The sequence below is a fragment of the Callithrix jacchus genome, chromosome 5 (assembly GCF_049354715.1).
Source record: "Callithrix jacchus isolate 240 chromosome 5, calJac240_pri, whole genome shotgun sequence".
In the NCBI taxonomy this organism is placed as follows: domain Eukaryota; kingdom Metazoa; phylum Chordata; class Mammalia; order Primates; family Cebidae; genus Callithrix; species Callithrix jacchus.
This window is the reverse complement of record NC_133506.1, coordinates 49,673,348-49,699,405: the sequence shown is the minus strand read 5'-3', so window position 1 is coordinate 49,699,405 and position 26,058 is coordinate 49,673,348. Positions and strand designations below refer to the sequence as shown.

Here is a 26,058-nt window from a genome sequence, read left to right as displayed (position 1 = left end):
ATGCCATGAAGCTTTCTACTTTTGTTTTTGTCTAAGAGTTTTAGAGTTTTCACTCTTAGGTTTAGGTCTTTGATTCGTTTTGAGTTACTTTTTGTATACGATATGAGATAAAGATCCAATTTGATTCTTTTGCATGTGGATATCTAGTATGTTAAAAAGACTCTTTCTCCATTAAATGGTGTTGGTGCTTTTGCCAGGAATCATTTGACCATACATGCAAGAGTTATTTCTCTCTATTCCATTGGTCTGTATGTTTGTCTTTATTGCCACTGTTTTGATCACAGTACACTGTTTTGATTACTGTGCTTTTGTAATAAGTTTTGAAATCAGAAAGTGTGAGACTTCCAAGAATTTGTTCTTTTTCAAGATTGTTTTTGATTGATTGTTTTCAAGATTTGATTTTTGGATTTAAAAGAATCCCTTTAAATTCCATATGAATTTTAGGATGGTGTTTTCTATATTTCTGCAAATGTAAATAGCCATTGGGATTTTGATAGGGATTGCATTAAATCTGTAGATTGCTTTGGGTAGAACTGATGTATGTCTTAGTCCATTTGGTGCTACAACAAACACTGAGTAATTTATAAAGAAGAGAAATTTATTTCTAACAGTTCTGGAGGCTGGGAAGCTCAAGATCCAGGTGCTGGGATCTGGTAAGGGCCTTCTTGCTGTGCGCTCACCTGTCGCCCAGGCTGGAGTGCTGTGGTGCGATCTTGGCTCACTGTAACCTCTGCCTCCTCGGTTCAAGTGATTCTCCTGCATCAGTATCCTGAGCAGCTGGGATTACAGGCATGTACCACCACGCCTGGCTAATTTTTTGTATCTTTTTTGTAGAGACAGGTTTCACCATGTTGGCCAGGCTGGTCTCGAACTCCTGACTTCATGATCTGCCCATCTTGGCCTCCCAAAGCGTTGGTATTACAGGCCTGAGCCACCCTATGGCTGGGCATTTCTACTCTTAAATGCTTAAAAAAAACTTTTTTAACCTAATATTTAAACCACTTGGGATTTGTTTTAGTTTATGGTAAAAACTAAAACATTATCTCACATTTTTTTTCAAATAGCAGAATAATTATGCCAGCACCATATATCAACTAATACTTCTGTCAGGTCCTTTTACTTGGTTACCTGTTCTGTATCACTTGTCTGTTGATACAGCAACAGAACTCATCTAGATATCAACTAGATAGACAACTCATCTGTCCTGTTGCTGTATCAACAGATGAGTGATACAGCATAAGAATCACAAGGAGGAACAGCTCTGTGTTCCTCCTTAGAATGCAGCTAGAGTCCAGTCTTGGGCATGGCGATGCACTTAGCATTATAGAGCAGACTAGTTGTCAAGCCTTTTGACCTCTTTCTTTGTTCTTCATGTTTTTAAATGTTCGGCCTTTTTACTTTCCATGTTTGTTAACCTAAAAGCTAATGACTGCCTTTTGCAAGTACATTCAGTTCCTCAGAGTCAGCTACATTCACTATATTATTTCTATTACGCACAATAATTAATGTTAATCTTAAGATTGGTGGGTCTTATAGCAACTTAAGCCTTCTCAGTGTAGTTCTCATTCTTTCTTCCGCTAGATATGCGTCGCTTTGGTCCTATACCCCTTGTTTCCTTGGGCTGGAAGACAGTTAAACAACCGGTATATGTAAGTACTCGGATGAAGGGGCCCAGAAAGGGGTTTTTGATGAATTCAGATTTGGGTGTCAGGTTTCTGGTTTTGTCCTAATTTAGTAATTCTGTCATTTTCTTTGTCAACTTGTGTCAGCTAGTTGCCTCTCAGTTTACTTAAGAGGTACATGCCTTCTCTGTATCTTCATTTGTTGATTCATTTAAGAAAAATTTATTGAACCCATAATATGCTAGACACACCATACATGTCCCATGTCACTAGGAAAATAAAGATATTAACTAGATAGACACAAATTGCTGTTCTCAAATTGCTTTCAGTCAGGCAGATAAGTAAAGCAGTTATCGTACAACGTGATGAGTGCTATGATAATGAGAGGGTTTTATGTAATTACATCAGATGGGTGCCAAATCTAGACTTGGGTCTCTCAGAATGAAGGGCATTTAGGGTAAAACCTTAAAGATGACTGAAGGTAAGTCTGATGCAGAGAGTTGGGGAAGAGGATTGCCTGCAGAGGGAACAGTAGGTACAGGGGCCCAGAGGTGAAAGAGCATGCTGGATTCCATGTTCGGTTGAACCAATTTTTCTCAGTAGTGGCAATATTGACATTTTGAGCCAGATAATTCTTTGTTATGGGGGCTGTTGAAGGATGTTTGGCAGCATTCCTGGCCTTTAGCCACTAGATGCCATTCATACCACCCTGCAGTTGTGACAACTGAAAATGTCTCCAGACGGTTGACAAATGTCCCCTGGGGGCCAAAATCACTATTACTACTACCATTTTTGAAAATCAAAATGGTAGAATATTAGCAATTCCATATGATACAGCTTAATAGTTTGTGATGGTTAATAAGAGAGTTGGGAGGAGTGGTAAGAGATGAGTTTGGCAAGCCGTGGGCAAAGGCAAGTCACAAAAGCCTCAAGCTATCTGAAGGTAAGTACATTCCTACTGTGGAAAATACTTGGATAGCAGGGATTATTTGAGCTCTTGAGAAGGCTCATTCTTCAAGAAGCTTTCTGTGAATAGATAATGCTATTATTTTAACTTCGTCACATTTTCTTTGTTGAGATCAGTGTGGCCTTCTTCCTTTCTCCCTCCTTCCTTCCTTTTTCCCTTCTTTGCTTTCTTCCTGTCTCTCTGTCTCTATTTCTTTCAACTATTACTTTAACATACATTATAATTTCTTATAGGTCTCAGATGTATCCAAAGGAATTATGAATGCAATTAAGGATCCTCATGCCAGCGGGAAGACCTTTGCTTTTGTTGGGTAAGTGCTTAGAGTTTTAATTTAAAATTGTGCTATTATAATGAAGGAATCAATATCTAAATTAGTTACTAACAGATTTATTTGTTGCACTTTTACAATCAGAATCTTCCCTTTGCTTGCATTAAGTCAGAATTTGAGGGAACCTGAAATCTACTTTAATGAATGATTCTTCTGTTACCAAAGTCTGAGAACCACTGCCTGAGACTATTGCATATACTTAGTCCAGTGTTCTTAGGGATGGTTTTGTACGACTCCAGTGATGTTTTTAATATATAAAAGAATATTGCTGTAAATTCTAAAACACAAACAAAACACTTTTTGGGAGTATTGTTATAAAACCACATTAATTTTGATGGAGTATCACAATGCCCCAGAAGCTGAAAATGGGTGCTTTATAGCACAATTACTAGTGCTGTGCAAGATTGATTCTTTCTTTTATACTCTTTGCTAAAATTTGCTCTCAGAAGAAAAATGGGTACAGATAAGCTATGTGACTTATCTGAAATTAGTAAATCATGTCACAGCTAGACTTGGGACTTTTTTTAACTGAATTATCTAAAAGTCACAAACTAAGACTTCATCTGCCAAGTTGAGAGGTATCAGATTCACCTAGTAAGTAGTTCAGAATCTTGTCATTTTGTGAAGCAACCTAATGACACTTAGCATTCTATGAAAGGTAAGGATCTGGCCCAGTATTTAAGAGATAGCCTAATTCCTAAGAAGTATTTGCCTCTAGAGGGAAATGATACTCTTCTCTTTAAGCCAAGAGGCATAGTATGTATTCCCAGAATTAGAATGTATACATTGTTATGTTCCACTATTATTCTTTAGTAAACAGTTTTTTTCAGTGCAAAAAGCTCTTAGTTTTCCATGTCAACTAGCAGTTGCAAAATACGTCTTCCTTTCAGTTCCCAGTTTGGCACATTAGCATGCAGTCAGTTATAGAGTCTAGGGAAAAATTACAAAAATATGTATTCAATATAGGTTTCATAAAATACTAAACACAAAAGACATTAGTTCCAATAAAGAGGTACATGGACTAGAATTTCAGGGAATAAATGAATAGAAATAGCTTTGTGAATTTTTCTTGCACCAGCTCTGGATGAGTTGAACATTTTCCTGTTTACCTTTGCCCAGTCAGTATCATCTTGTCTGGGCTCCAGTAAGTTATTCTTCTTTGGCATAGTGATGGAAAAAATAATACTAGACCTTGCAGGGTAGATATTTTTCCTTGTGAAATAGTAGATATGCATCAACACATTTCTTGTCTCTTCAGCCCCAGGAAAAAACTCCCTGATATTTTGAGGCTAAGGCAGAGACATAAGACTGTAATTTTGCTCCTAGGTATTTTGTAGTTATTAATTATATTATCTTGGTCCATTCTATTTGTCATTAATTCATAAAATACTATTGATACACACTCATACACACAACTGTGATAATGAATAAACACATTCAGCAAAATCATGATGTATATGATCACCATAGAAAAATCAATTTCTATATACTAGCAAGTGAACAATTTGAAAATAAAATTAAAATAATTTTATTCATAGTAGCATCAAAAATAATAGAATATTTAAGTATAAATTTAACAATTAAATTTATTATACCTAGTAAGTAATAAGACATCCCATTTTCATGGAATAGATGAGTCAGTATGATTAAAATGTTAATTTCCTTCAAATTAATTGACAAATTTAACTTAATTCTATCAAAAGTCCAAAGGACTTCTTTGCAGAAATGGACAAATTGATTCTAAATTTATATGGTAATGGAAGACTCACAACAGACAAAACCATTATGTTTCATAGTTTCAAAACTTAATAGCTAGAATTCTCAAGATAGTGTGGTACTGACATAAGAATAGATATATAGATGAATTAACCAGAATTGATAGTTCAGAAATAACTATGGACAACTGATTTTTGAAAAAGGTACTATGGCATTTCAAAGGGGAAAGGATATTCTTTTCAACAAATGGTTTTGGAATATCCACATTAAAAAAATATGAACTCCTATCTTGCACTGTGCATGAAAAAATTAATTCAGAGACTTCAGTGTAAGAGTTATGAAACTATAAAAATTTTGGAGGAAAATAGAAAATCTTGTAGATGTTGGGTACTATGGTGTCAAAAGCATAATTCATTAAATTAAAAAATATATGGATACATTAGGCTTCACCAAAATTTAAACTCTAGTGTTTCAAAACACACCATTAAGAAAATGAAAAATCAAGTCACAGATGGGGGGTGGGAAATATTTGTTAATTACATATCTGATAAAGGACTAGTATCCAGAATATACAAAGAACTATGAGAACTCAATGAGAAGGCAACCTAATTTTTAATATGAAAAGATGCTCTATATTACTAGTAAAAATGCAGATCAAAACTATAACGAGATACCAGTTCACAGAGAGAAAATAACAAATATTGATGAAGACACAGAGTAATAGGAACCTTATACATTGCGGGTAGTGGTGTAAAATTGTACAGCCACTTTAGAAAACAGTTTAGTATCTTCTTAAAAAGTTAAGCATAAATTTACCACATGGCCTATCAATTTTATTTCTAGATATTTGACCAAAAGAAATGAAAATGTGTCTACACAAAGATTTACACATGAATGTTCATGGCAGCGTTATCATAAATGCTAAAAATTGAAACCATCCCACATACTCATCAACTAATGAAAGGAGACATAAAACATAGTAGCATTCCCATATAATTGAAGTTCAACAATAAAAAGGAATGAAATATTGACATGTTACATGTATGAATCTCAAAAATGTAAGTGAAAGAAGCCCGACACAGAAGAGATCACATGTTGTATGATTCCATTTATATGAAATGTCTGTAAAAGGCAGCTGTAAGTAGATTTGTGATTGCCTGAGCCTGGGAGTAAAATCCAGGATTAAATGGCTGTAGAGGATCTTATCAGAGCAAGGAAAAATACTCTAAAACTGGATTATGGTAATGATTGTACAACTTGGTAACTGTATGAAAAAATCATTGCATTATACGATTAAAATGGATGAATTTTAATGTATACAAATTATACCACAGTAGTGAATAGCATGGGTAAAATTTCTGCCTTTGTTGAGCTTTAGACTAATGATGAGACACATAAGTAATAATTAAGCAAAATAATTAAAATAAATGACCAGAAAGGAAAGTCCAGTGAATTGGAAAGAAAATCAGAAGGAGGGAGTTGATAACTATATTGGGTGCAGCCAAGAGGTTGAGTGGGTGGCAGCATGGAGATTCATGGTCACCTTAGTGACCTTAATAACCTCATTTGAACATTGGGGAAAGGGCAATTGGATTGCAGGGAGATTTGAATGGCAGGATAGGAAGTGGAGGCAACAGTTAGGTGGGTAGCTATTTGGAGAAGTTTGTAAAAGGGAGCAAAGGAAAGGGATAAAAGGGAGCAAAGGAAAGGGGTAAAGAGAAGGCTGTGAAACATGAGTGTCTTGTCAAGGGAGGTACCACCTGGATTTGGAATATTGTACATCTTGTTTATAAATTGCTAAGAATGGTCCAGGGAAGAGATAAGAGTTGATGACTCAGGAGATGGGGGCACCAAAAAAGGAGCAGAGTCCTTTAGGAATTGAGAGGAGTTGGATACAGAGTGCAAATGAGGGTTTGACCTTTGCAAAAGACAAAAATTTCTTCAATTTTAATGAAGAAAAGAATTCAAGAATATATGCAGATGCAGGTAGGTTTGGATGTGAGAATTTAAGGGAGTATCTTTTCCTATAGCAATTTGAGGTTAGCTAAAAGGCAGGATGGACTGAGTCAAAAAAAAGTGTGTGGAAAATTTGAGGACAGAGAAGATAGAAAGTATCCCCTGGGAGAATAGGAAAGAGCTTTTCCTCGGAGAACATGTAGGATTGCCAAGCAGAACTGAGTGTTCCATTTGAAATTACTGAGAAAAACTATAAGGTAAAGTCAATTCACTCAATTACATTTTTTTCTATAGTTTTGTCCTTCTGGGGTTTCAGGCTCAGAGAAGGCAGATGTTTGGGTTAACAAGAGTAAGTGTTTTGCTTGGCAAATATAGTGGTTACGGGCCTAGGAGACAAGGTTTTGCTGAGGATATTTGCAGAGGAATAACTGTAATGCTGAGCCATGAAATCTAAGCTGGGAGGGACTCAGGCTTCGATGTACCTTTCTCTGTGAGCAAGGGCACTTAAACTGGTCTTCTAGTTGCACTTTATGGAACACAAAGTGCTTCAGAACAGCTGAAAAGGAAACCTATTACGTAGAACTCGTTTACCCATGATACCAATTTTGTTAGTCGTCACAAAAATTGAAGTTGTTCTTGGCGTAGCATGTATTATATGTTCTGTAATGATCCTTACAAATCCTTTTGGAATTTGAAGAAATCTACTTTAAAACCTTTGTCTGGTATTTCCCCTAGCTGACAGTTTCTTGTTTTTTAGTAAAGTATGTCAGGATAATGAGGTTCTCACTGAATTAACTTCACTCAGCTCTTGGTTGTCATAGATTTTCTGTCATGAAACATGCAAATGAATTAGGAAATGGGTGAAGAAATATTAAAATGTATTATAAGCAATGACACTTATTAATGCTAGGTTAAAATCGTACAGAACTATTCAGATTAATGAAATAGAGCAGGAAGTCCAGAAACAGTCCCATTGTATGTAAGGATATAGTATGTGATAAGGGTGACATTTTTGTATAGGGAAAGAATCAGTACAGTAAATGATTCTGTAAATAGTATTGAAGCAATTGGCTTACATCTTGGGAAAAATATAATTACATGTTTATCATATATCATGTACAAAAATATGTCACAGAAGGAACTTACTCTATAGTAAAACAAAATCTTTTTTATAAGCTTTAGACAAAATATGTGGAAATTTATGTCACTGCAGAGGAATTTTCTAAATATGAAACCAAGCCATAAAGAAATCAGTAGTTTTGGTTAAACTATTAAAATTTTATGTGCACAAAACACTGTAAATAACACTAAAAGGTAAAATACAATCAATAAAAAGTGTTTTCAACAATATCACTAAAACAGAGAGAATTCTTACAAATTATTTTTATAGACAGGGACTCCAGGAGGAAAGAAAAGTATATAAATGACCAAAAATTCATGAAGAAATAACCTCTCATATTAAAAACATAATAATTAAAACATATGATACTTTTTTTTATGTAGCAGATTAGCAAAATTTTGTTTTATTATGACAACTCATTTTGGGTGGAGGGGGCATTCTTACCAACATTTTGTATATATTATTCCTCCCGTACCCCATACCACGTTTTGCCTATCGGTAAGTAGAGTGCTCCTTTTGTGCGACTTCTGGAAAAGCTAACTCCACACACTTGTTCTTAAATTGATAGAACCGTTTTGAAAAGCAGTTTAGAAGTATTCAGTAAAACCTTAAAATTTCACAGTCTACATTGAGCCAGTTCCACTTCTGCAAATATATTCTAAATGCATAATTATGGATAATACAATATTTATTATAAGAATGTTCATTAAAGCATTATTTTATAAAAGAAAAATATTTTTAATAGCAAATGTCTCAAAACTGGCAATTGATAAAATAATTGTGATTACATGGATTGTAATATGTGCAGTCGTGAAACATGTAATAAAATAATGATGTGGAAAGACAGTTGTGATATAATGTTAAATGAAAAGACATTACAGCATAGAATGGATTGTGTGTTTATAAAAACAAAAATAATGTGTATATGTAAGGGGATGAGAAGGATATAGATCAAATATATTAATTGTCTTTCATAATGGGGTTATGGGTGATTTTCCTTTGTGCTAATCTGTATTTACTACATAAATATATGTTTCCTTTTTTATGAGAAAAATGCTATTTTGTTAAAAAGGAAAATTTGTGAGGAGCATGTAACTGAAAGAACGTGTATTGTCTTTTTGTAGGCCAAATCGGTACCTCCTCTTTGACCTGGTGAAGTACATCTATGCTGTGACTCACAGATTATTCCTCCCGTACCCCATACCACGTTTTGCCTATCGGTAAGTAGAGTGCTCCTTTTGTGCGACTTCTGGAAAAGCTAACTCCACACACTTGTTCTTAATGTTCACCCTTAGGGTTATAGGGTGTGTGAAGGACTAGTCTCCAACTCTCCTAGTATTATGACATTAGCGCAAGGAGAAGCAGAAATAGATTAGTGCCAGTAAGAAAAATGTGTTAGGAGATTAAATCTGCAGTCCTTCACTTTCTCCAATTTAAAACCATTGAGTTTAATTTTGGAGAAATCACTTGCTTGGCATATACATAAGAGGCAGTCAGGTTCCCCTGTGTTTCATGGTGCTCATAATTAAATCAACGTGATCATGCTACTGGGGAAAGGAGTCAGGCTAATTCAGACTTGGATTGCCTTCTCTTCTTTACTTCCTTCTTAGTTCACTTCTTCCCTTTGTGGGTTAAATATCCTTGACTTGGCTGGGAGTGGTGGCTTATGCCTGTAATCTCAGCATGTTGGGAGGCCATGGTGGGCCTACTGAACTCAGGAGTTTGAGACCACCCTGGGCAATATAGCAAAACTCCATCTCCACAAAAAATACCAAATTAGCTGGATGTGGTGGCCTCTGCCTATAGTCCCAGCTGGGGTGGAGTGGGGGATGCAAGAGGATTGCTTGAGCTTGGGAGTTCCAGGCTGATACTGTGCCACTGCATTCTAGCCTAGGTAACAGAGCAAAACCCTATCTGAAATAAAATAAAATCTTATACTTATCATGTCACACCCTAGTTGTCTGGTTAAGGGGACTGTCACATCCATTGTGTCACAAACTGATCTTCATTTGGATTTTCATTCATTAATTCAACAAATACTTATTGAATGCCTACTATATCTTAATGTACTAGATACTCAGAATGTTACAATAAACACTCAAAATCTTATGGTCTAACAGGAGTGCCAGAAAAATAGATCATTAGAATGCAGCATGATAACAGTATTTATTAAGTGTTGTATCTTTCAGCCTATTTACTTTGTCTCCTTTAATACTTACAGCTATCTATAAAGTAAGAAAGGAGAGTATATGGAGTGAGTGGAAGAGGAGGCCACAGAGTAAGAAACTTATAAGAAAGCTGAAAGAAGTGATCAGACTTTTAAGTGGGAAATGAGAGTTTGAAATTCTAGGTACCAAAGGGAAGGGAATGCTTTAAGGAGGGAATCAATGTTTTAAGAAGGGGAACATTGCTGTTCATTCACATGTATCTCAAGCTCCTAGAACAATGCCTGGTACACAGTAGACACTGTTAATACTAGTAGAATGAAGTCTTGCAGAAATCAAATAAGATAAAGGACCCAAAAATGTCTGCAAATGACCGTTTGTGACTGTGGCTTCAGAGCCATGAAAGGGATATAAGCCAGATTGCAATGTGGTGCTTTCATGGTTGTACATACAATTGAGTTAGAGTTGGCATATGTATGCCCATGACTTGGCCTCCTGAGGACACTAGAATAGAGACCTGAAATGATCTGTTAGCGTAGAACGAGGGCACAGAGAGCTGTAGATTTGTAAGGAGTGTTTTTATTAAGCTATGTTAGCCTAGTAAATTATCTTTCTCTGCCATTGAGGAATCTGAAGCTTATATGTTGCTGGAGAAATTCTAGCCAGCTTCTTTATTCATTTATTTATACTATGCATTAGAATGATGTTTTTCCAGCTTTTAAACAGCTGTGGAACCTTGTGTTCACTAAATTTTTACATCAAGGCCTGCTGGGTAAATCCAATAGAAGAACTGGTCTGGTTGCAGTGATGGCTGATACTCAGCACATATACTCTCAAACTCTTGGCCCCAGGACTCCATGGGGCACCAGCCAATTCCTAGCATCCTCAGATGCTAGTTTAAAACTAACTGCTACTGGGCACAGTGGTGCACACCTGTAGTCCTAGCTACTTGGGAGGCTGAGGTGGGAGGATCACTTGAATCCAGGAGTTTGAATCCAGCCTGGACACATAGTCTCTGGAATAAAAAAAAAAGGAAAGAAAAGAAAAACCCACTGGCCTGAGGTAACTGATGATGGGAGCTCAAGTAGGATTTAAAGAGCCCTTCCGTTTTCATTAGCAGTGAAGAGATGGCATTAATCAGGCTAGGTGGCCTTTCTTGTCCTGGGTATGTTGTCATCCTGATTTGAACCATAGATTTTTGGTTTTTCTGTGCTTTTGGATTTTTTTTTCCCCTCAAGGGCCCCAGCTTTTAGGGCTTACATTTTATATTTTACACGCCATTTAGCTTGCCCTGTGTCTGTAAAGGCAGCATATTTGAATATCTGAGGTTTAGATTAGATTGAATTTCACAGATTGGTTGAATATTGGAGTTTCTGTTTGCTTTGTTGTTTCTTGGTTTTATTTCATTTTAAGTTTAAGATCTGTTGTTTCTTTGGAGGAGAACAAGGTGTGCTAGCAGTTACAGCGGCCAACTGGGCTGGCTTGAGAGAAGATGGCCTGAAAAGCAGAGGTAGCCTCACAGGTCAAGGTGCCAGGATGTAGGTTATTTTCTTACAAACAAACCAACCAACCAAAAACCACAATTCAGACTGTTCTACAGCAGTCTGTCTACCTGTGTTCTTACAGGCTAGCTTAAATCTTGGGTAGAGAGATGCTTATCACATTGCTATATATATTTCTTTTCCAGATGGATAGCAAGAATATTTGAAATAAGTCCATTTGAGCCCTGGACAACAAGGGATAAAGTGGAGCGGGTGAGTGGATGTGTGGAAAGCATCCGCCTGGGCACACAAGAAGTCAGACTTCCTTTGGTTTGCCTACTTGCTTGTTTCCCTGCTCTTGTCTGTTTGCCATTCTTGCTGTTTGTGGTCAACCCCTCCGCTAGCACTGAAACTCATCCAGCTGCCCTACTCCAGGGGGCGGCTCCTCCATACCTGCCCGTCATTATCAATGTTTCTTTCTCTGCTGGATCATTCCCATCAACACGCAAAAATGCCTAATAGCTCCACTGCCAAAGCCTCTCTTCCTCCCATCACTCTTCTAGCTACTTTGCTTTTGTGTCCCTTCACATTCTAACACCTCCTCACGGTTTCATCCTGACGAAACCGTTGCCAGTTTTTTCATCCTTTCCTTAACCTATTCCAATCAGGCTTTTATTCCTGTTTCTCCCCTAAATCTCTTTTCAAGGCACCCACAGTCTCCGTGCTGCCACATCCGGTAGTCAGTTCTCAGACCTCATGTCATGTTCCTGTGCATTTGCTGCTAGGGAGAATGCAAAATAAAGTGATAATACTATACCAAATACTAAACCGTATCCACCTTTGAAGACCAATGGACCATATATTGACAAGAGGCAGCCAGATTGTCCCCTGAATGCTACCTAAAAGCTTAAGTGTAGAGAACATGAGAAAACAGTGCTTAGGGAACCTGTGGAAGTCAGTAGCTCTCATACTTTCTTCAGACTGGCTGCGTCTGGAGAGCTGAGGCCATTTATGTGATGTCCCTTCTGTGTTTATGAAAGATCAGGAGGGATAACTGGTGGTCAGACACTTCAGTTTATCTTTAAATGTCTCTTACGTTTATAATGGAGAATGTGCTGATACAGTGGTGAGAGTGGGTTTTGAATTTGGTTTGCAAGCTGGCTTACAGTGCTCTGGTGAAAGAATTGCAGACTTTCAGGTGGGTAGGATGAGGGATTGATGCTGCTCTAAGGTGCAGATGGATTCCATTATGTGCTTTTGAATAATCTGAGATCTTGGCAAACTTTATAGTTCATTGTCTTTCCCTAAAAACAAGATGGGTTTAGTTTTCTAGCTCTACAGTGAACATTAGTCAACCCAGCTTGAGTATAGCTGGAGCAAAAAGAGGTAATTGTTGTTTTTTTTTTTTAATGGGTGAGGAACAAATGCTGTGTTATCTCCTAAATTCAAAGTTAAAACTGAGTCAGAATGCCCATGCTTAGAAAATGGGGACCTGAGAGAACTGAGGAATGGACTAGCTCTGCTTTAGCCCTGATTTTATTCCTAAACCCTCCTGTTAAGCCTCCTCTGGCAAGTGTGATGCCTTGTGCTTCCCTGCCCTAGATTTATTTCTGTGGAAATCTGTATATAGAATGGCTCATGTAGTGCCAACATCCTGTGCTCATGGCTACCACTGGGGACCTCGATCTGATACTTGGTAATCTTGCCGTTTTTTTGTCTTAAGCCCTCATTCTGTGTTCTACTTTTATAGTGATTTGCATGAATCGAAAATTGCCATGTATTCTTTGAAAAGCAATTAAGTCTCCATAATAGGACTCATGCCGGCTTGAATGTTTAAATGCTTGCTAGGATAGCACTTTGTTCTCAGTCAGTTTTCAGCATTGTCTACGGTCCTTTGTTTATTCAAAGATTCACATCACAGACATGAAATTTCCTAACCTGCCCGGCTTAGAAGACCTTGGTATTCAGCCAACACCACTGGAACTCAAGGCCATTGAGGTGCTGCGGCTTCATCGCACTTACCGCTGGCTGACTGCTGAAATTGAGGATGCGAAGCCGGCCAAGACCGTCAACTTTTAGTGCCCTCCAAGCAGCTCTTGGATGTCTTTTGGGTCAGCCAATGTGGTTTGAGCACCCAGCCAGGTGGTCTCTTTAGAGAATCCTGTACACAGTGGATAAGGTCGTACTATTAAAACATTTGAGGTTGAATTCTGCAATATTTTCTTTCTTGATTTATAAAATGAGAAATGCAGTCATTTCGAACTTGAGCATAATTTTTGTTAAACATACATATTTAATAGTGACATATATATTATTTATTCTCTGAAATGCCAGAGAGCTTGAATTTTCCTTTAACAAGCCACTTCTAGCATATGTTCTGGAAGACAAGGACCCATTTTAATGTTAAAATATTGTAAAGACCCCAAGTGATATGTGATTGTTTTTAAATCTCCATTAAATTAGAGAATATACAATACCCTTTAACCCGAATGTGTTTACACTTAAGGTGTTTTAAAAATTTATTTTAATAATGTCCACATACCTTGTAAAAATAGTAGTACATATATAGAAAAACATTGTCTATAGGTTCCAGAGCCCTTGCTATAATTCTAGTCTTCTTGGATCTGAGTTATCTGAGGCTAGCCCCATGCCCTTAGTACCACATGTGGATTCTTTCAGACATACAGGTGTAGATAGATTCTCTTCCCATGCAAAGGAGATGCTTCAGCCTCTTATGCCAGTAGTGCCAGCACTTAGGAATTAGGACTTTCTAATTGTTTTTAAATTGCAGCCAAGTTCCAGATGAACAGTTGGTTTAGTGTTGGCAAATCCCCCCAGTACAGTATGATTTAAAACTCCCAGAATTTGTGATGAAGCCAATATGGTGATCCCAGGGTTGGTCACTGAGTTTCACTGTATTTCAGCCTTTTGATCTATGTTTGGGACAGGAATGTCAGTAAAAACCCAGTTTGATTATGGTAATGCTCATCTCCTCCTTATAGAGAAAGGTATATCACTGTTGAAGGTAAGTTCTGCACCTTCCCTTTTTGCATGCATCAGACTGTTTTTGTCCCAAAACGGGCAACAGTGTGCTACTCCAAGTGTGATCCATAGATCACCAGCATTGGCATCACCCTGGGACTTGTTAGAAATGCAGAATCCAGACTGGGCACAGTGGCTTACACCTGTAATCCCAATGCTTTGAGTTGCTGTGGTGGGAGGGTCGCTTGAGGCCAAGAGTTTGAGACCAGACTTGGCAATATGGAAAGACCTTGTCTCTACAAAAAAATTTCAAAAAGTTAATAGGGCATGGTGGCACGTACCTGTAGTCTCAGTTGCTCGGGAGGCTAAGGTGTGAGCATTGCTTGAGCCTGGGAGTTTGACATTACAGTGAGCTATGATAGTGGCACTGCACCTCAGCCTGGGCGACAGAGTGAGATCTTGTCTCAAAAAAAAAAAGGCAGAATCCTAGGCCATGTCCTGTCCCAGGCCTGTTGAATCAGAATATGCATTTTAGCAAGGTCTCCAAGAGACTTGTATGCACATTAGAGTATGAGAAGCACCGCCATACATAAGAGCTATATCAGAGTTCAGTGCGACAAGTGTTTTTAATCCAGCTTGCTGACCACTGCCCCAGACCTACTGAACCAGACTCTCAGGATGGAGGGCCGAGGAATTTTAGTTTTATTAAACATTCCAGTTTATTCTCCTGTATACTAGTATGGCAGAATCAGTATGCTAGGGAAAGGAATCAACTCCAACTTCACGTTTTCTCTTCAGATACCACCTATTATTTTGGATTACACCTCTGCTGGCAATGAGCCAGCCAGTAGGCACAGAGATGGGTGGATTTAATTGAAAAGAAACTAAAGTCCTATAATGCACATTGTCCTCACTTGTAATATCTGTATTTCTTTCCTTTTTTTGATTCTTTAAAAAAAATTTATTGATACATAATAGATGTAAATATTACCAGGGTATATGTGGTAATTTGATATATTCCTACAATCAAATCAGTGTAATTGAGATATCCATCACCTTACATATTTACCTTTATGCTGGTAGCATTCAAATTACTCTCATCTAGCTATTTTTAAATGTACAGATTAGTATTAACTTTAGTTACCCTGCTGATCTATTGAACACCAGGTCTTATTTCTTCTATTTTAACTGTAATTGTCTCCATTTTCTAGCAATGCTGTTTCTCATCTTTAACTTATATCAGAACTCAGGATGCTACATACTTCTAAAGCTATAATTCAACCAGGATAGATTTTCCATCCTGTTCACACCCAGCCCCCACTTTTGTAACAAACAGTTTGTAATGCACTTTTTATTATCCTGATGTGGAAGTCATAGTTACTATAACCTGTCTATATTTGTAATCAAAATACAACTAATGCCTTATGTAAACAAGAAGTGAAAGGAAAGTAATACACAGTGAGATGTATATAGAACACACCAACACTGAAGGCGTGATGAAGTCGTCCGTGGCTTGCATCCATGTGGGCAATCACCATGAATGCAATAACAAATGCGGACCAGTCTGATGCACGGGTAGGTCATAGTCTCCATTTAAATGCCCTCAGCAGCATTGCTATTATGTCAACTTCTGAAATAGCGAACGACCCAGTAAAGTTCAAAACAAAATCAAATAGAATCTTCCCTAAATTTATATGGTTCCTGCATTCCTAGAAAATTCAGTATATATTAAACCCATAACAAAGGTCCTGTTTATGTAAAACAGATTCTAAGTTCAGATGACTATAAGTAGGTTTCGAAAGTCATGTGATATGTGTTTCAATTCTTCATTTTCCTGTTCTGACACCATGGTATACCTCTTCCTGGTTTTCACCCTCTAGATGTCCATAGTGCTCTTCAGTCATTGTTTTACCACAAAGAAATGATAAATACTCAAGGTGATGAATATGCTAATTATACTGATTTGATTACTACACAGTGTATACATGAATTAAAACATCACATTGTACCCCATAAATTTACAATTACTGTGTGTCAAAAATAAAACTTAAAAAATGCTAAATTATTAAATATTGCATTCTTTAAATACCAATATGCAGAGATTATTTCCAAATTAGCATAAAATAGTAGTAAGGGTTTGAATCTCTACATTCTCTATACTTAATTTTAAGTCTTTAAGAGCTTGAAGTCCTTTGCTAACTGTATTAGTTTATACCTCCTGTTTAGCAAAATACTTTAGAATGGGTAATTTGTAAATAGTAGAAGTATATTTTTCACAGTTCTGGAGGCTGGAAAGTTCAAGGTCAAGGCACCAGCAGATGTGGTGAGGGCTGTTCTTTCTGCTTCAAAGATGGTGACTTCAGGCTGTGTCGTCACATGGTGGACATGGGTAGAAAGGCAAGAAGAGACTAGGGTACTCTCTTCAGCCTCTTTTATAAGAGCACCAGTCCCATATATGAAAGCAGAGCCCTCATGACCTAATCACCTCCTAAAGGCCCCCCCGCTTAATACTGTTGCATTGGGGACTAAATTCAGCATGAATTTTGGAGGACACAAACATTCAAAGCATAGCACTGACTAAGGAAACAATTCGGCCATCCTAAGCTAGTGGGTATCACCCTCAGTGTATGGAAATTGCATATGACCAGGAACTAGGAGCAGGGCATAAGATCTGGGTCACTCATATCAAGGGTGATTCTCTTCATAAGGAGGGATGAGCTGAATCTCCATTTATAGGGGCTGTCCCCATAGAGACTTCAAGCCATATGCTTCTCAGGATTCAGGTTGCATATTACCCGATTCTCACAGTTGATTTGAGCCTGCAAGACTGTAAACCCATCCCATTAATCATGTTTTCATTCCTCATTCACGTACATTTATCATTAAACCTTTGTGATTCTGCTTTAAATTCCTTTCATGTTCTTCCTTGGCCCTCCGTGTATATCCCTCAGCTTTGCTAGGCCTTAAGATCATCTCAGACTCTTCATCATAATGATAAAAATAAATTATATAAACTATATAAAATAAATTATATAAACTCTAGGTCATGGAGATGTAGTGGAATGCATATATGGGAATATATGCAAAGATCTCTGAGAAGATAGAGAAGAGTCTCTAGAAGGATCAGGAAAAACTCCATAGAAAATGGCTTTTTAGAGCTGCGACTTGATGTTAACCTGCTGAAATGTGTGTGTTGGAGGGGGTTAGGAGGAAGCAGTCATTCATGCTGTGAAGAGAACAGCATGAACAATTGCAGTGGGTCATGAGTGAGTGGGCGGTTATGAGTGGGAGGCAGAGCCAGTGAGTTGGGAGGAGCACAGTTGAGTTTAACCTGTACCTTGGAGGCGATGTAGAGCAGGTGAGTTCCATACAGACTTGGCTTTGAATATGAGTTCCACTGCTTCTTAGTTCTGAGATTGGACAAGGCACTTGACCTCTTTGTCAGCCTCAGTTTTCTTGTTTATAAAATGGAGGTGATAGTAATAACTACATGATGGGATTGTGGTGAGGAATTAAACGAGATCATGCATGTAAACTGCTGAGCTCTGCGCACAGTAAGAACTAAGTAAATGTGAGCCATTATCATTTAAGTAGGGAGCATCATGCCTGACTGAGTCCGTACATTTGTTTCTTGACTTAAAATAGCTGCCATTCCTGAGAGGGAGGGATTCCTATTTTCTAAATGATGGAAACAGGGACTTACAGAAGGTAAATTGCCACTTAGTAAGTAGCTGAATTGGTTTTCCAACCTGGATCTATCTGGCTACAAAACTGATGCTTTATTCAGGAAGGATTTAAGGATGCTCAGGAGAAAGACATTCCCAGAGTTACACTCTAGGAGGTCATGGAGTGAATGGGAGATGTAGTGGAATGGAGAGCATATTTGAAGAAACCTTTCCTGTGAAGGAAAATCCAAGAGAGAATGAAGTAAGGAGACACATTAACTTGAAAAGATTCTTGTGAGAGAAGGAAAGGGGCTATTTGCAAGAGAGGAGAGAGACTAGAACAAAGTCGGAACTCAACTCCGTGGAAGCAGAGGATGGTGGGGTTTACAACAGCTGGGTGAGATAGTGTAAAAGTACTGGGGACAAGAGGCCATCTGGATCCCGTAAGAGCCAGGGTGAGGGGGTTCATGGGTCATCTGTGTTTGCTGATTTGCTTTATCCAAAGGAAGAGTAAACATCCTTAGGAAGTAGTCCTGTGGCATGGAGCAAGATGCCCACCAAAGTGAGGCACATCCCACAGAACGTGGAAGAAAAAAAATCCTTTTGTCATGACATTTCAGAGAATGGTTCCCCTGGGTCCTTGAGAAAGACATTCCTGGGTTGTAAGAAGGCTAAGGGAAGATGTATGTCTCAAAGGGGAACAGAAATAATTTATAAGTTTTCTGAACAAAATGCTCTAAGGGAAGCCTAATGTTAATGATGTAGTTTGGATGTCCTCACCCAAATCTCATGATGAAATGTAATTGCCAGTGTTGGAGTTGGGGCCTAGTGGGATGTGACTGGATCCTGGGGTAGATTTCCCATGAATGGTTTAGTCCACCTTCTTGGTACAATCCTCAAGATAGTGAGTTTTTGCAAGATCTAGTCATTTAAAAGTGTTAGGCACCTCTCCTCACCCCTTGCTCCTACTCCTGCCATGTGAGATGCTTGCTTCCCTTTCACCTACTGCCATGACTAGAAGCTTCCTGAAGCCTCCCCAGAAGCAGATGCCCATGTTATGCTTCCTGTACAGCCCAAAGAACTATGAGCCAATTAAACCTCTTTTCTTTATAAATTACCTAGGCTCAGATATTTTTTTTTTAGCAATACAAGAATGGCCTAATAAAGTTAAGAAGAAGCCTGTCTGAAGTACAGTCAGGCTGAGGGGAGCATTAAGGCCATCTTGATGGGGGGAAGTCTTTTAGTACCCTAATGCAAGCAGATGGTGATGTTGGCAGAGAGGTCGGCAGAGAGGGAGGGCATAACTTGTGGTGCTTGGGGTGCCTGGTCCTAGAGGGAATGGAAGGGCCAGAATCCAGAGCATAAGTGGGATTGTATGGGCTGACAAGTAAAAGTATATGATAGTGCAGTATATGATAGCAATAGTGTATGTTAGTGCAGCATATGATAGCAATAGTGTATGATAGTGCAGCATATGATAGCAATAGTGTATGATAGTGCAGCATATGATAGCAATAGTGTATGATAGTGCAGCATATGATAGCAATAGTGTATGATAGCATGTGTGCGAGTCCATTTTGTATTGCCACAAAAGAATACCTGAAGCTGTGTAATTAATAAAGGGGTTTATTTGGCTCACTGTTTTGCACGCTCTACAAGCATGGCACTAGCATCTGCTTGGCTTCTGGTGAGGCCTCAAGAAGCTTTTACTCATGGCAGAAGGGAAGGGGTGCCAATGTGTCACATGGCAAGAGAAGGGGCAAGAAGTGGGGATGGTGCCAGGCTCCTTTAACAACCAGATCTCACATGAAACTTGTTATCGCTGGGAAGGCACCAAGCCATTCATGAGGCGTCCTCACCCATGGCCCAGACACCTCCCAGCAGGCCCCACTTCAAACATTGGGGATCACATTTCCCATGAGATTTGGAGGGGACACACGTCTAAACCATATCAGCATATTAAAACCTACTCCGCACATGGTCAAAGTACAACTTTTTTTTTTTTTTTTTTTTTTTTTGTGACAGAGTCTTTCTCTTTTTGCCCAGGCTGGAGTGCAGTGACATGATCTCAGCCTCTGCCTCCCGGGTTCCAGCGATTCTCCTGTCTCAGCCTCCCAAGTAGCTGGGATTACAGGCATGTGCCACGACACCCAGCTAATTTTTGTATTTTTAGTAGAGACAGGGTTTCACCATGTTGGCCAGGCTGGTCTTGAACTCCTGACCTCAGGTGATCTGCCTGGCTCGGCCTCCCAAAGTGCTAGGATTACAGGCATGAGCCACTGCGCCTGGCCAGGACTTTATTTTTTGTCACTAGACTTTCCTTTAAAATCTCTGTGCTAGGCCGAGTGCTGTGGCTCGCGCCTGTAATCCCGGCACTTCGGGAGGCTGCAGTGGGAGGATAACTTGAGCCCAGGAGTTTGAGACCAGCCTGGGCAACATAGTGAAACCCCATCTCTTTAAAAAAAATGAAATAAAATCTCTCTATGAGAATATAAGGCACTCGAAGCAGGACTTATCTGTCATATTCACTGCTGTGTCCACAGCACCTGAAACAGTGCCAGGCATCTGTTGAATAAATGAATGATCCAAATGATTTTTATCTGGGTTTTGAAGCCTAATATTTAGATTCTTTCTCTAGGAGAGTCTGAATCTAATGGTTGTAAACCAAAATAAAAACAAAGCCATAAACAAATTATTAGGAAAGCTGGTGGGATCAGAGGGTAGATAAAAATAGAGTCTTTATACTTTTGAGCTTCCTTTCACAACTTGAAGCATTCGTTAATTTACCTAAAAAATTGTTGACCTCCTGCCAAATAGATCCTTACAGGTAAGGAGAAATTGGTAGATTTACCTATAGTTGCATAGCTGATATGTGGCCAAACCACAAAATCCAGAGCTCTAAACCAGTATGTCTTGTACTCATAAGTATATGCTCTGACATAAAACAACAAGGTAGATTGTATTTCATGCTAATTACTGATAAATCTTTCTGTGACGCTGGTTCAATTGGCTTCATTGATTATTGCAGAATTTTCTATTTGATTCTCTTTGCTGAACTTTCATGACATTTTAGACATTGTACTAGGTGTTGGGGATTCCAAGCTAATTAAGAAACTGACACTACTCCAAAGAAGACCTCCTAATCGGTCTCTTTACCTTTGATCTCTACTCATTCTGAATCTCATCATTGTCTGAATTGTCTCTTTAACATAAAAACTTGAATTTTTATTTTCTTATTTAAGAATGCTAAGTGATTCTCCTATAATAAAGTAAAAACTCCTGAGCAGGGCCAAAGTTGGAATGAGGGTCAGAAAGAGAATTTAGTTTAATAGGGTTAATGATGTTCATTTTAGGCATGTGGACTTGTGATGCTGAGGAATCAGGAAGGGTTTTAAAGTTTACAGCTGGCCTTGTGGCTAAAGTCAGTTCTGAAGGTACAGATTTGGGGACTATCAATGCTGAGTCCACAGGAAAGAAGAGCCCTTGAAATGGGATACAAGTAGGAGATATGCTGAGGATGCTGGGAGAATAATCTAGAATCAGGGTTCCAGGGCCTTGGCATGGCCACCTCAAATCCTTTCTGTGTCAGGCCACTTGTTTCCTTTCCTTCTGAAGAAAATAGAAAAATTAATATAAATGGTCCCCCAACTTATAATGGATTCTGTTCCAATAAATCAGAAATTGAAAATATTTTAAGTTGAAAATGCGCTTAATATACTTAACCTACTGAACACCATTGCTTGGCCTAGCCTACCTTAAACATGCTGAGAACATTTGCATTAACTTACTCTTGGGCAAAATAACACCAAGCCTTTTTTATCATAAGGTATTAAACATCTCATGTAATTCATTGAATGCGGTACTGAAAGCGAACACCAGAATGGTTATATTGGTACTCAAAGTGCAGCTACTACTGAATGCATATTGCTTTTGCATGATTGTAAAGTTGAACAATTGTGAGTTGAATCATAGAGTAAGTTGAGGACTATCTGCGCTGCATCAAGGGCCCCAGGACGTGAACATAAATCGTATAAATTATTCTCATTCCTGGATAAAAATCTGTTCCAGGAAAGAAGGTAAATTAGCATGATATAAATCTTCAAATTACGTTTGCCCAGTTTGAAGATGAGGGTCCAGCATAGTGTGACAAAGAGTGTTTTCTCATCAACACCATAAGTAGTTCTGCAGATGACATGCTGAAGAACTTGTGATTATTTCCTCAGGAAATGGAATTACTGGGCTAAAGGGAGTTCACATCTTTAAAGTTCTTGTTAACTACTGAGAAACTGGCCATAAGAAAGACTGAATAATGTATATACCTGTGAATTGCAGCCCATCATTACTAATGCTAAATATATTCCTCAAATTTTTTTTCTATTGAATAGGGTATAAAGGACATTTAATTTTTTATTCAATATGCCTTACTTTGATCATGAATAACTTTCTTATGTTTATGGTCATTATACTTCTCATGAAGATTATTTGCATATTTTCTTATAGAAATGATCATCTTTCTTTAACTGGCATGTGACATTTTATATAGTAAACTTATCAATCCTATGCCATATTCAGTGTGGAAAAACTTAAGACTGCTGTCATACCACAACAATCAATACATAAGACCTCTGTGATTAGATGCGTGGTGGGGGGGATTGGGGGCATTCTGCAGTGGATACCAGCTTGGTGTCCTTCAATTTAATTCTGGCACTATCTACCTGGAGACAGAATAAGATCGCACAGATTGAGGGCTAAGTCCCATAAGACTGTCCCCACTTGCAATGTCCACTCCAAGCCCTAAGTTTTTCTACCTGTGCCTCTGACCAATTGGCTCCTATCTTGGCTCCCTAAATCTGGGATCCTATGACCTTCTCCATGGGTTCATTTAATTTGCTAGAGCAGCTCAAAGAACTCAGGGAAACATTTTTATCAGCTTATTATAAAAGATATTACAAAGGATACAGATGGAGATGCATAGGGTAAGGTATGGGTGAAGGGATGCAGAACTTCCATGTTCTCTCTGGGTTTGCCACCCTCAAGAAACCTCCACATGTTCAGCAACCCAGTATGAAAAGAAAAGAAAATCTCAATGTTAAGCACGCTCTGAATGAAGAGACCACCTAAACAGGCTTTGTGTGAGCAACAAGGCTGTTTATTCACTTGGGTGTGAGTGGAGTCCGAAAAGAGTCAGAAGAGTGTGGTGGGATAGGAGCTTGTTTTATAGGTTAGGGGTAGGCAGTGGAAAGTTACAGTTTAGGGTGTTGTTTTGCAAGCTGGGGGCCAGGGGGTGTCGCAGATTGAAGTGTCACAAGTTTGACCTATTAGTTGAGACAAGAACAGTGGTAGAATGTCGCAAGATCAGTTAATCAGGCCACAGGGTCCAGTGTCACAAGATTGACTTAGCAGTTGAGGCAAGAACAATGGTGGCATGTCACAGGGTCGGTTAGTCAGGCACTGCAGGAGCTAGCTATTCTCCTTTTGCAGTTTTCCTGTTACCTCAGACTTTCTGGCTCCAGGAGGCCATCTGGAGGTGTACATGTGGGTCACAGGGGTCACCATGGCTTGACTATGGTGTAGTCCATGGTGCAGTTGATTCAAAGAACCTGGCTCTCAGGACCCCAGTTCACTATGCAAAAAGGAAAAAAATAAGCTAAAACCTGATTCTGCAAAAAACTGCCTTTCCTTTTGTTCCTAAGCAAATAGTTACAGATAAAAGGTTAAATATCTTCACAGGTAGCTACTCTGTGTTCACCTTAAGTGCCAATTTACTGAATGTGAGACAAATACATAATTCACTATTCCCTTACCTGTTCCTTTTCTCTTACAGCATGTGGATTCAGTAATGTGACCATAGCTTCCCCTTTTTTCCTCTTCAGCCTGTGTTTCCTCTTTAAATACTGAAGACTTTAAAATCATCTTTGGAAAAAGGCATGGACCACAGATTGTTCCTGTGGATTTGTGTTTCTTTTTTTCTGGGCATGTCCTTACCCTTGGCAAAATAACCTTCTAAATTGATTGAGACCTGTCTTTGACACATTTTAGTTTACACCAACAAACTCTCTGAACCAAGTCCTTTTGCATTTTTATAGAGACTTCATTACATAGGCATGATTGATTAAGTCATTGGCCATTAGTTACCAATTTAACCATAAGCCCTTTTTCCTTCTTTGGCAATCAGGGGATGGGGCTAAAACTCTAACCCTCTAATCCTACTTGTTGTTTTCAGTGACCAGCCCCCATCCTGAAGCTACTCAGGGACTGCCCAACCCTCAGTCAACTCCGTTAGCACACAAAAGACATCACTTTGGGTCAGGCGCAGTGGCTCAGGCCTGCAATCCCAGCCCTTTAGGAAGCCAAGTTAGGTGGATTGCTTTAGCTCAGGAGTTCAAGATCAGTCTGGGCAACATGGCAAAACTCCATTTCTACTAATAATTAGCCAGGTGTGCTGGTTTTCACCAGCACTTGGGAGGCTACTTGGGAGGCTGAGGTGGGAAGTCCCAGCAACTTGGGAGGCTGAGGTGGGAAGTCCCAGCTACTTGGGAGGGTGAGGTGGAAAGATATCTTGAGCCCAGAAGGTGGAGGTTGCAGAGATATGAGATCATGCCACTGATCCAACCTGGGTGATGGAGCCAGACCCTGTGTCTCACACACAAAAAAAGATGCCACTTTGAAGATTCTGAGGATTTTAGGAGTTGTATGCCAGGAAATCAAGCCAAATATCAAATATTACTATATATTTTACAGTATCACACACATATTACACTTTTTTCTAGGTGATTACTTGATTTTTAATATATAGAAGTTTACATTTTTATCTATTGAATTGTATTAAAGATTTTTTTAAATTGTATTTTAAGTTCTGGGGTACATGTGCAGATCTTGCAGGATTGTGGCATAAGTACACACATGCAATGGTGGTTTGCTGTCTCCATTCCCCTGTCACCTACATCAGGCATTTCTCCCAGTGCTATCCCTCCCCAACCTCCCTGCTCCCTGCTGTTTCTCTCCTAGCCCCCCATCCCCCAACAGACCCCAGTGTGTGATGCTCCCCTCCCTGTGTCCATGAGTTCTCATTTTTCAGCACCTGCCTATGAGAGAATATGCAGTGTTTGGTTTTCTGTTCTTGCGTCAGTTTGCTGAGAATGATGGTTTCCAGATTCATCCATGTCCCTACAAAGGACATGAACTCCTTATTTTTTATGGCTGCATAGTATTCCATGGTATGTATGTGCCACATTTTCCCTGTCCAGTCTAACATTGGTGGGCATTTGGGTTGGTTCCAGGTCTTTCCTATTGTAAACAGTGCTGCAGTGAACATACATGTACATGTGTCTTTATAATAGAACAATTTGTAATCCTTTGGGTATATCCCCAGTAATGGGATTGCTGGGTCAAATGGAATTTCCATTTCTAGATCCTTCAGGAATCACCACACTGTCTTCCACAATGGTTGAACTAGTTTACACTCCCACCAACAATATAAAAGTATTGCTATTTCTCCACATCCTCTCCAGCATCTGTTGACTCCAGATTTTTTTAATGATCGCCATTCTAACTGGCATGAGATAGTATCTCAATGTGGTTTTCACTTGTATTTCTCTAATGACCAGTGATGATGAGCATTTTTTCATATGTTTGTTGGCTTTGTAAATGTCTTCTTTTGAAAAGTGTCTGTTCATATCCTTTGCCCACTTTTGAATGAATTTTTTTTTCTTGTAAATCTGCTTTAGTTATTCGTAGCTTCTGAATAGTAGGCCTTTGTCAGATTGATAGATTTCAAAATTTTTTCCCCATTCTGTTGGTTGCCAGTTCACGCTAATGATTGTTTATTTTGCTGTGCAGAAACTCTTAAGTTTAATTAGATCCCATTTGTCTGTTTTGGCTTTTGTTGCCATTGCTTTTGATGTTTTAGTCATGAAGTTCTTGCCTGGGCCTATGTACTGAATGCTTTTGCCTAGGTTTTCTTCTAGGGTTTTAATGGTGTTAGTTCTTATGTTTAAATCTTTAATCCATCTAGAGTTAATTTTAGTGTAAGGAAGGGATCCAGCTTCTACTTTCT

The 26,058-nt window shown here is 38.7% G+C and overlaps 1 protein-coding gene across 1 annotated transcript in view; it reads left to right on the top strand.

Moving 5' to 3' along the window:
- Positions 1–16,399, top strand: part of NDUFA9 (NADH:ubiquinone oxidoreductase subunit A9) — a 33,851-nt gene extending 17,452 nt beyond the window's left edge. Inside the window, exons 7-11 of the mRNA XM_009003446.6 lie at positions 1,582–1,649; positions 2,823–2,899; positions 8,834–8,929; positions 11,562–11,628; positions 13,264–16,399. Of these exons, the coding sequence (XP_009001694.2) occupies positions 1,582–1,649; positions 2,823–2,899; positions 8,834–8,929; positions 11,562–11,628; positions 13,264–13,434 (479 nt within the window). The 3' untranslated portion in view covers positions 13,435–16,399. The remainder of the gene's footprint in view (positions 1–1,581; positions 1,650–2,822; positions 2,900–8,833; positions 8,930–11,561; positions 11,629–13,263) is intronic.
- Positions 16,400–26,058: the final 9,659 nt, after the last annotated feature.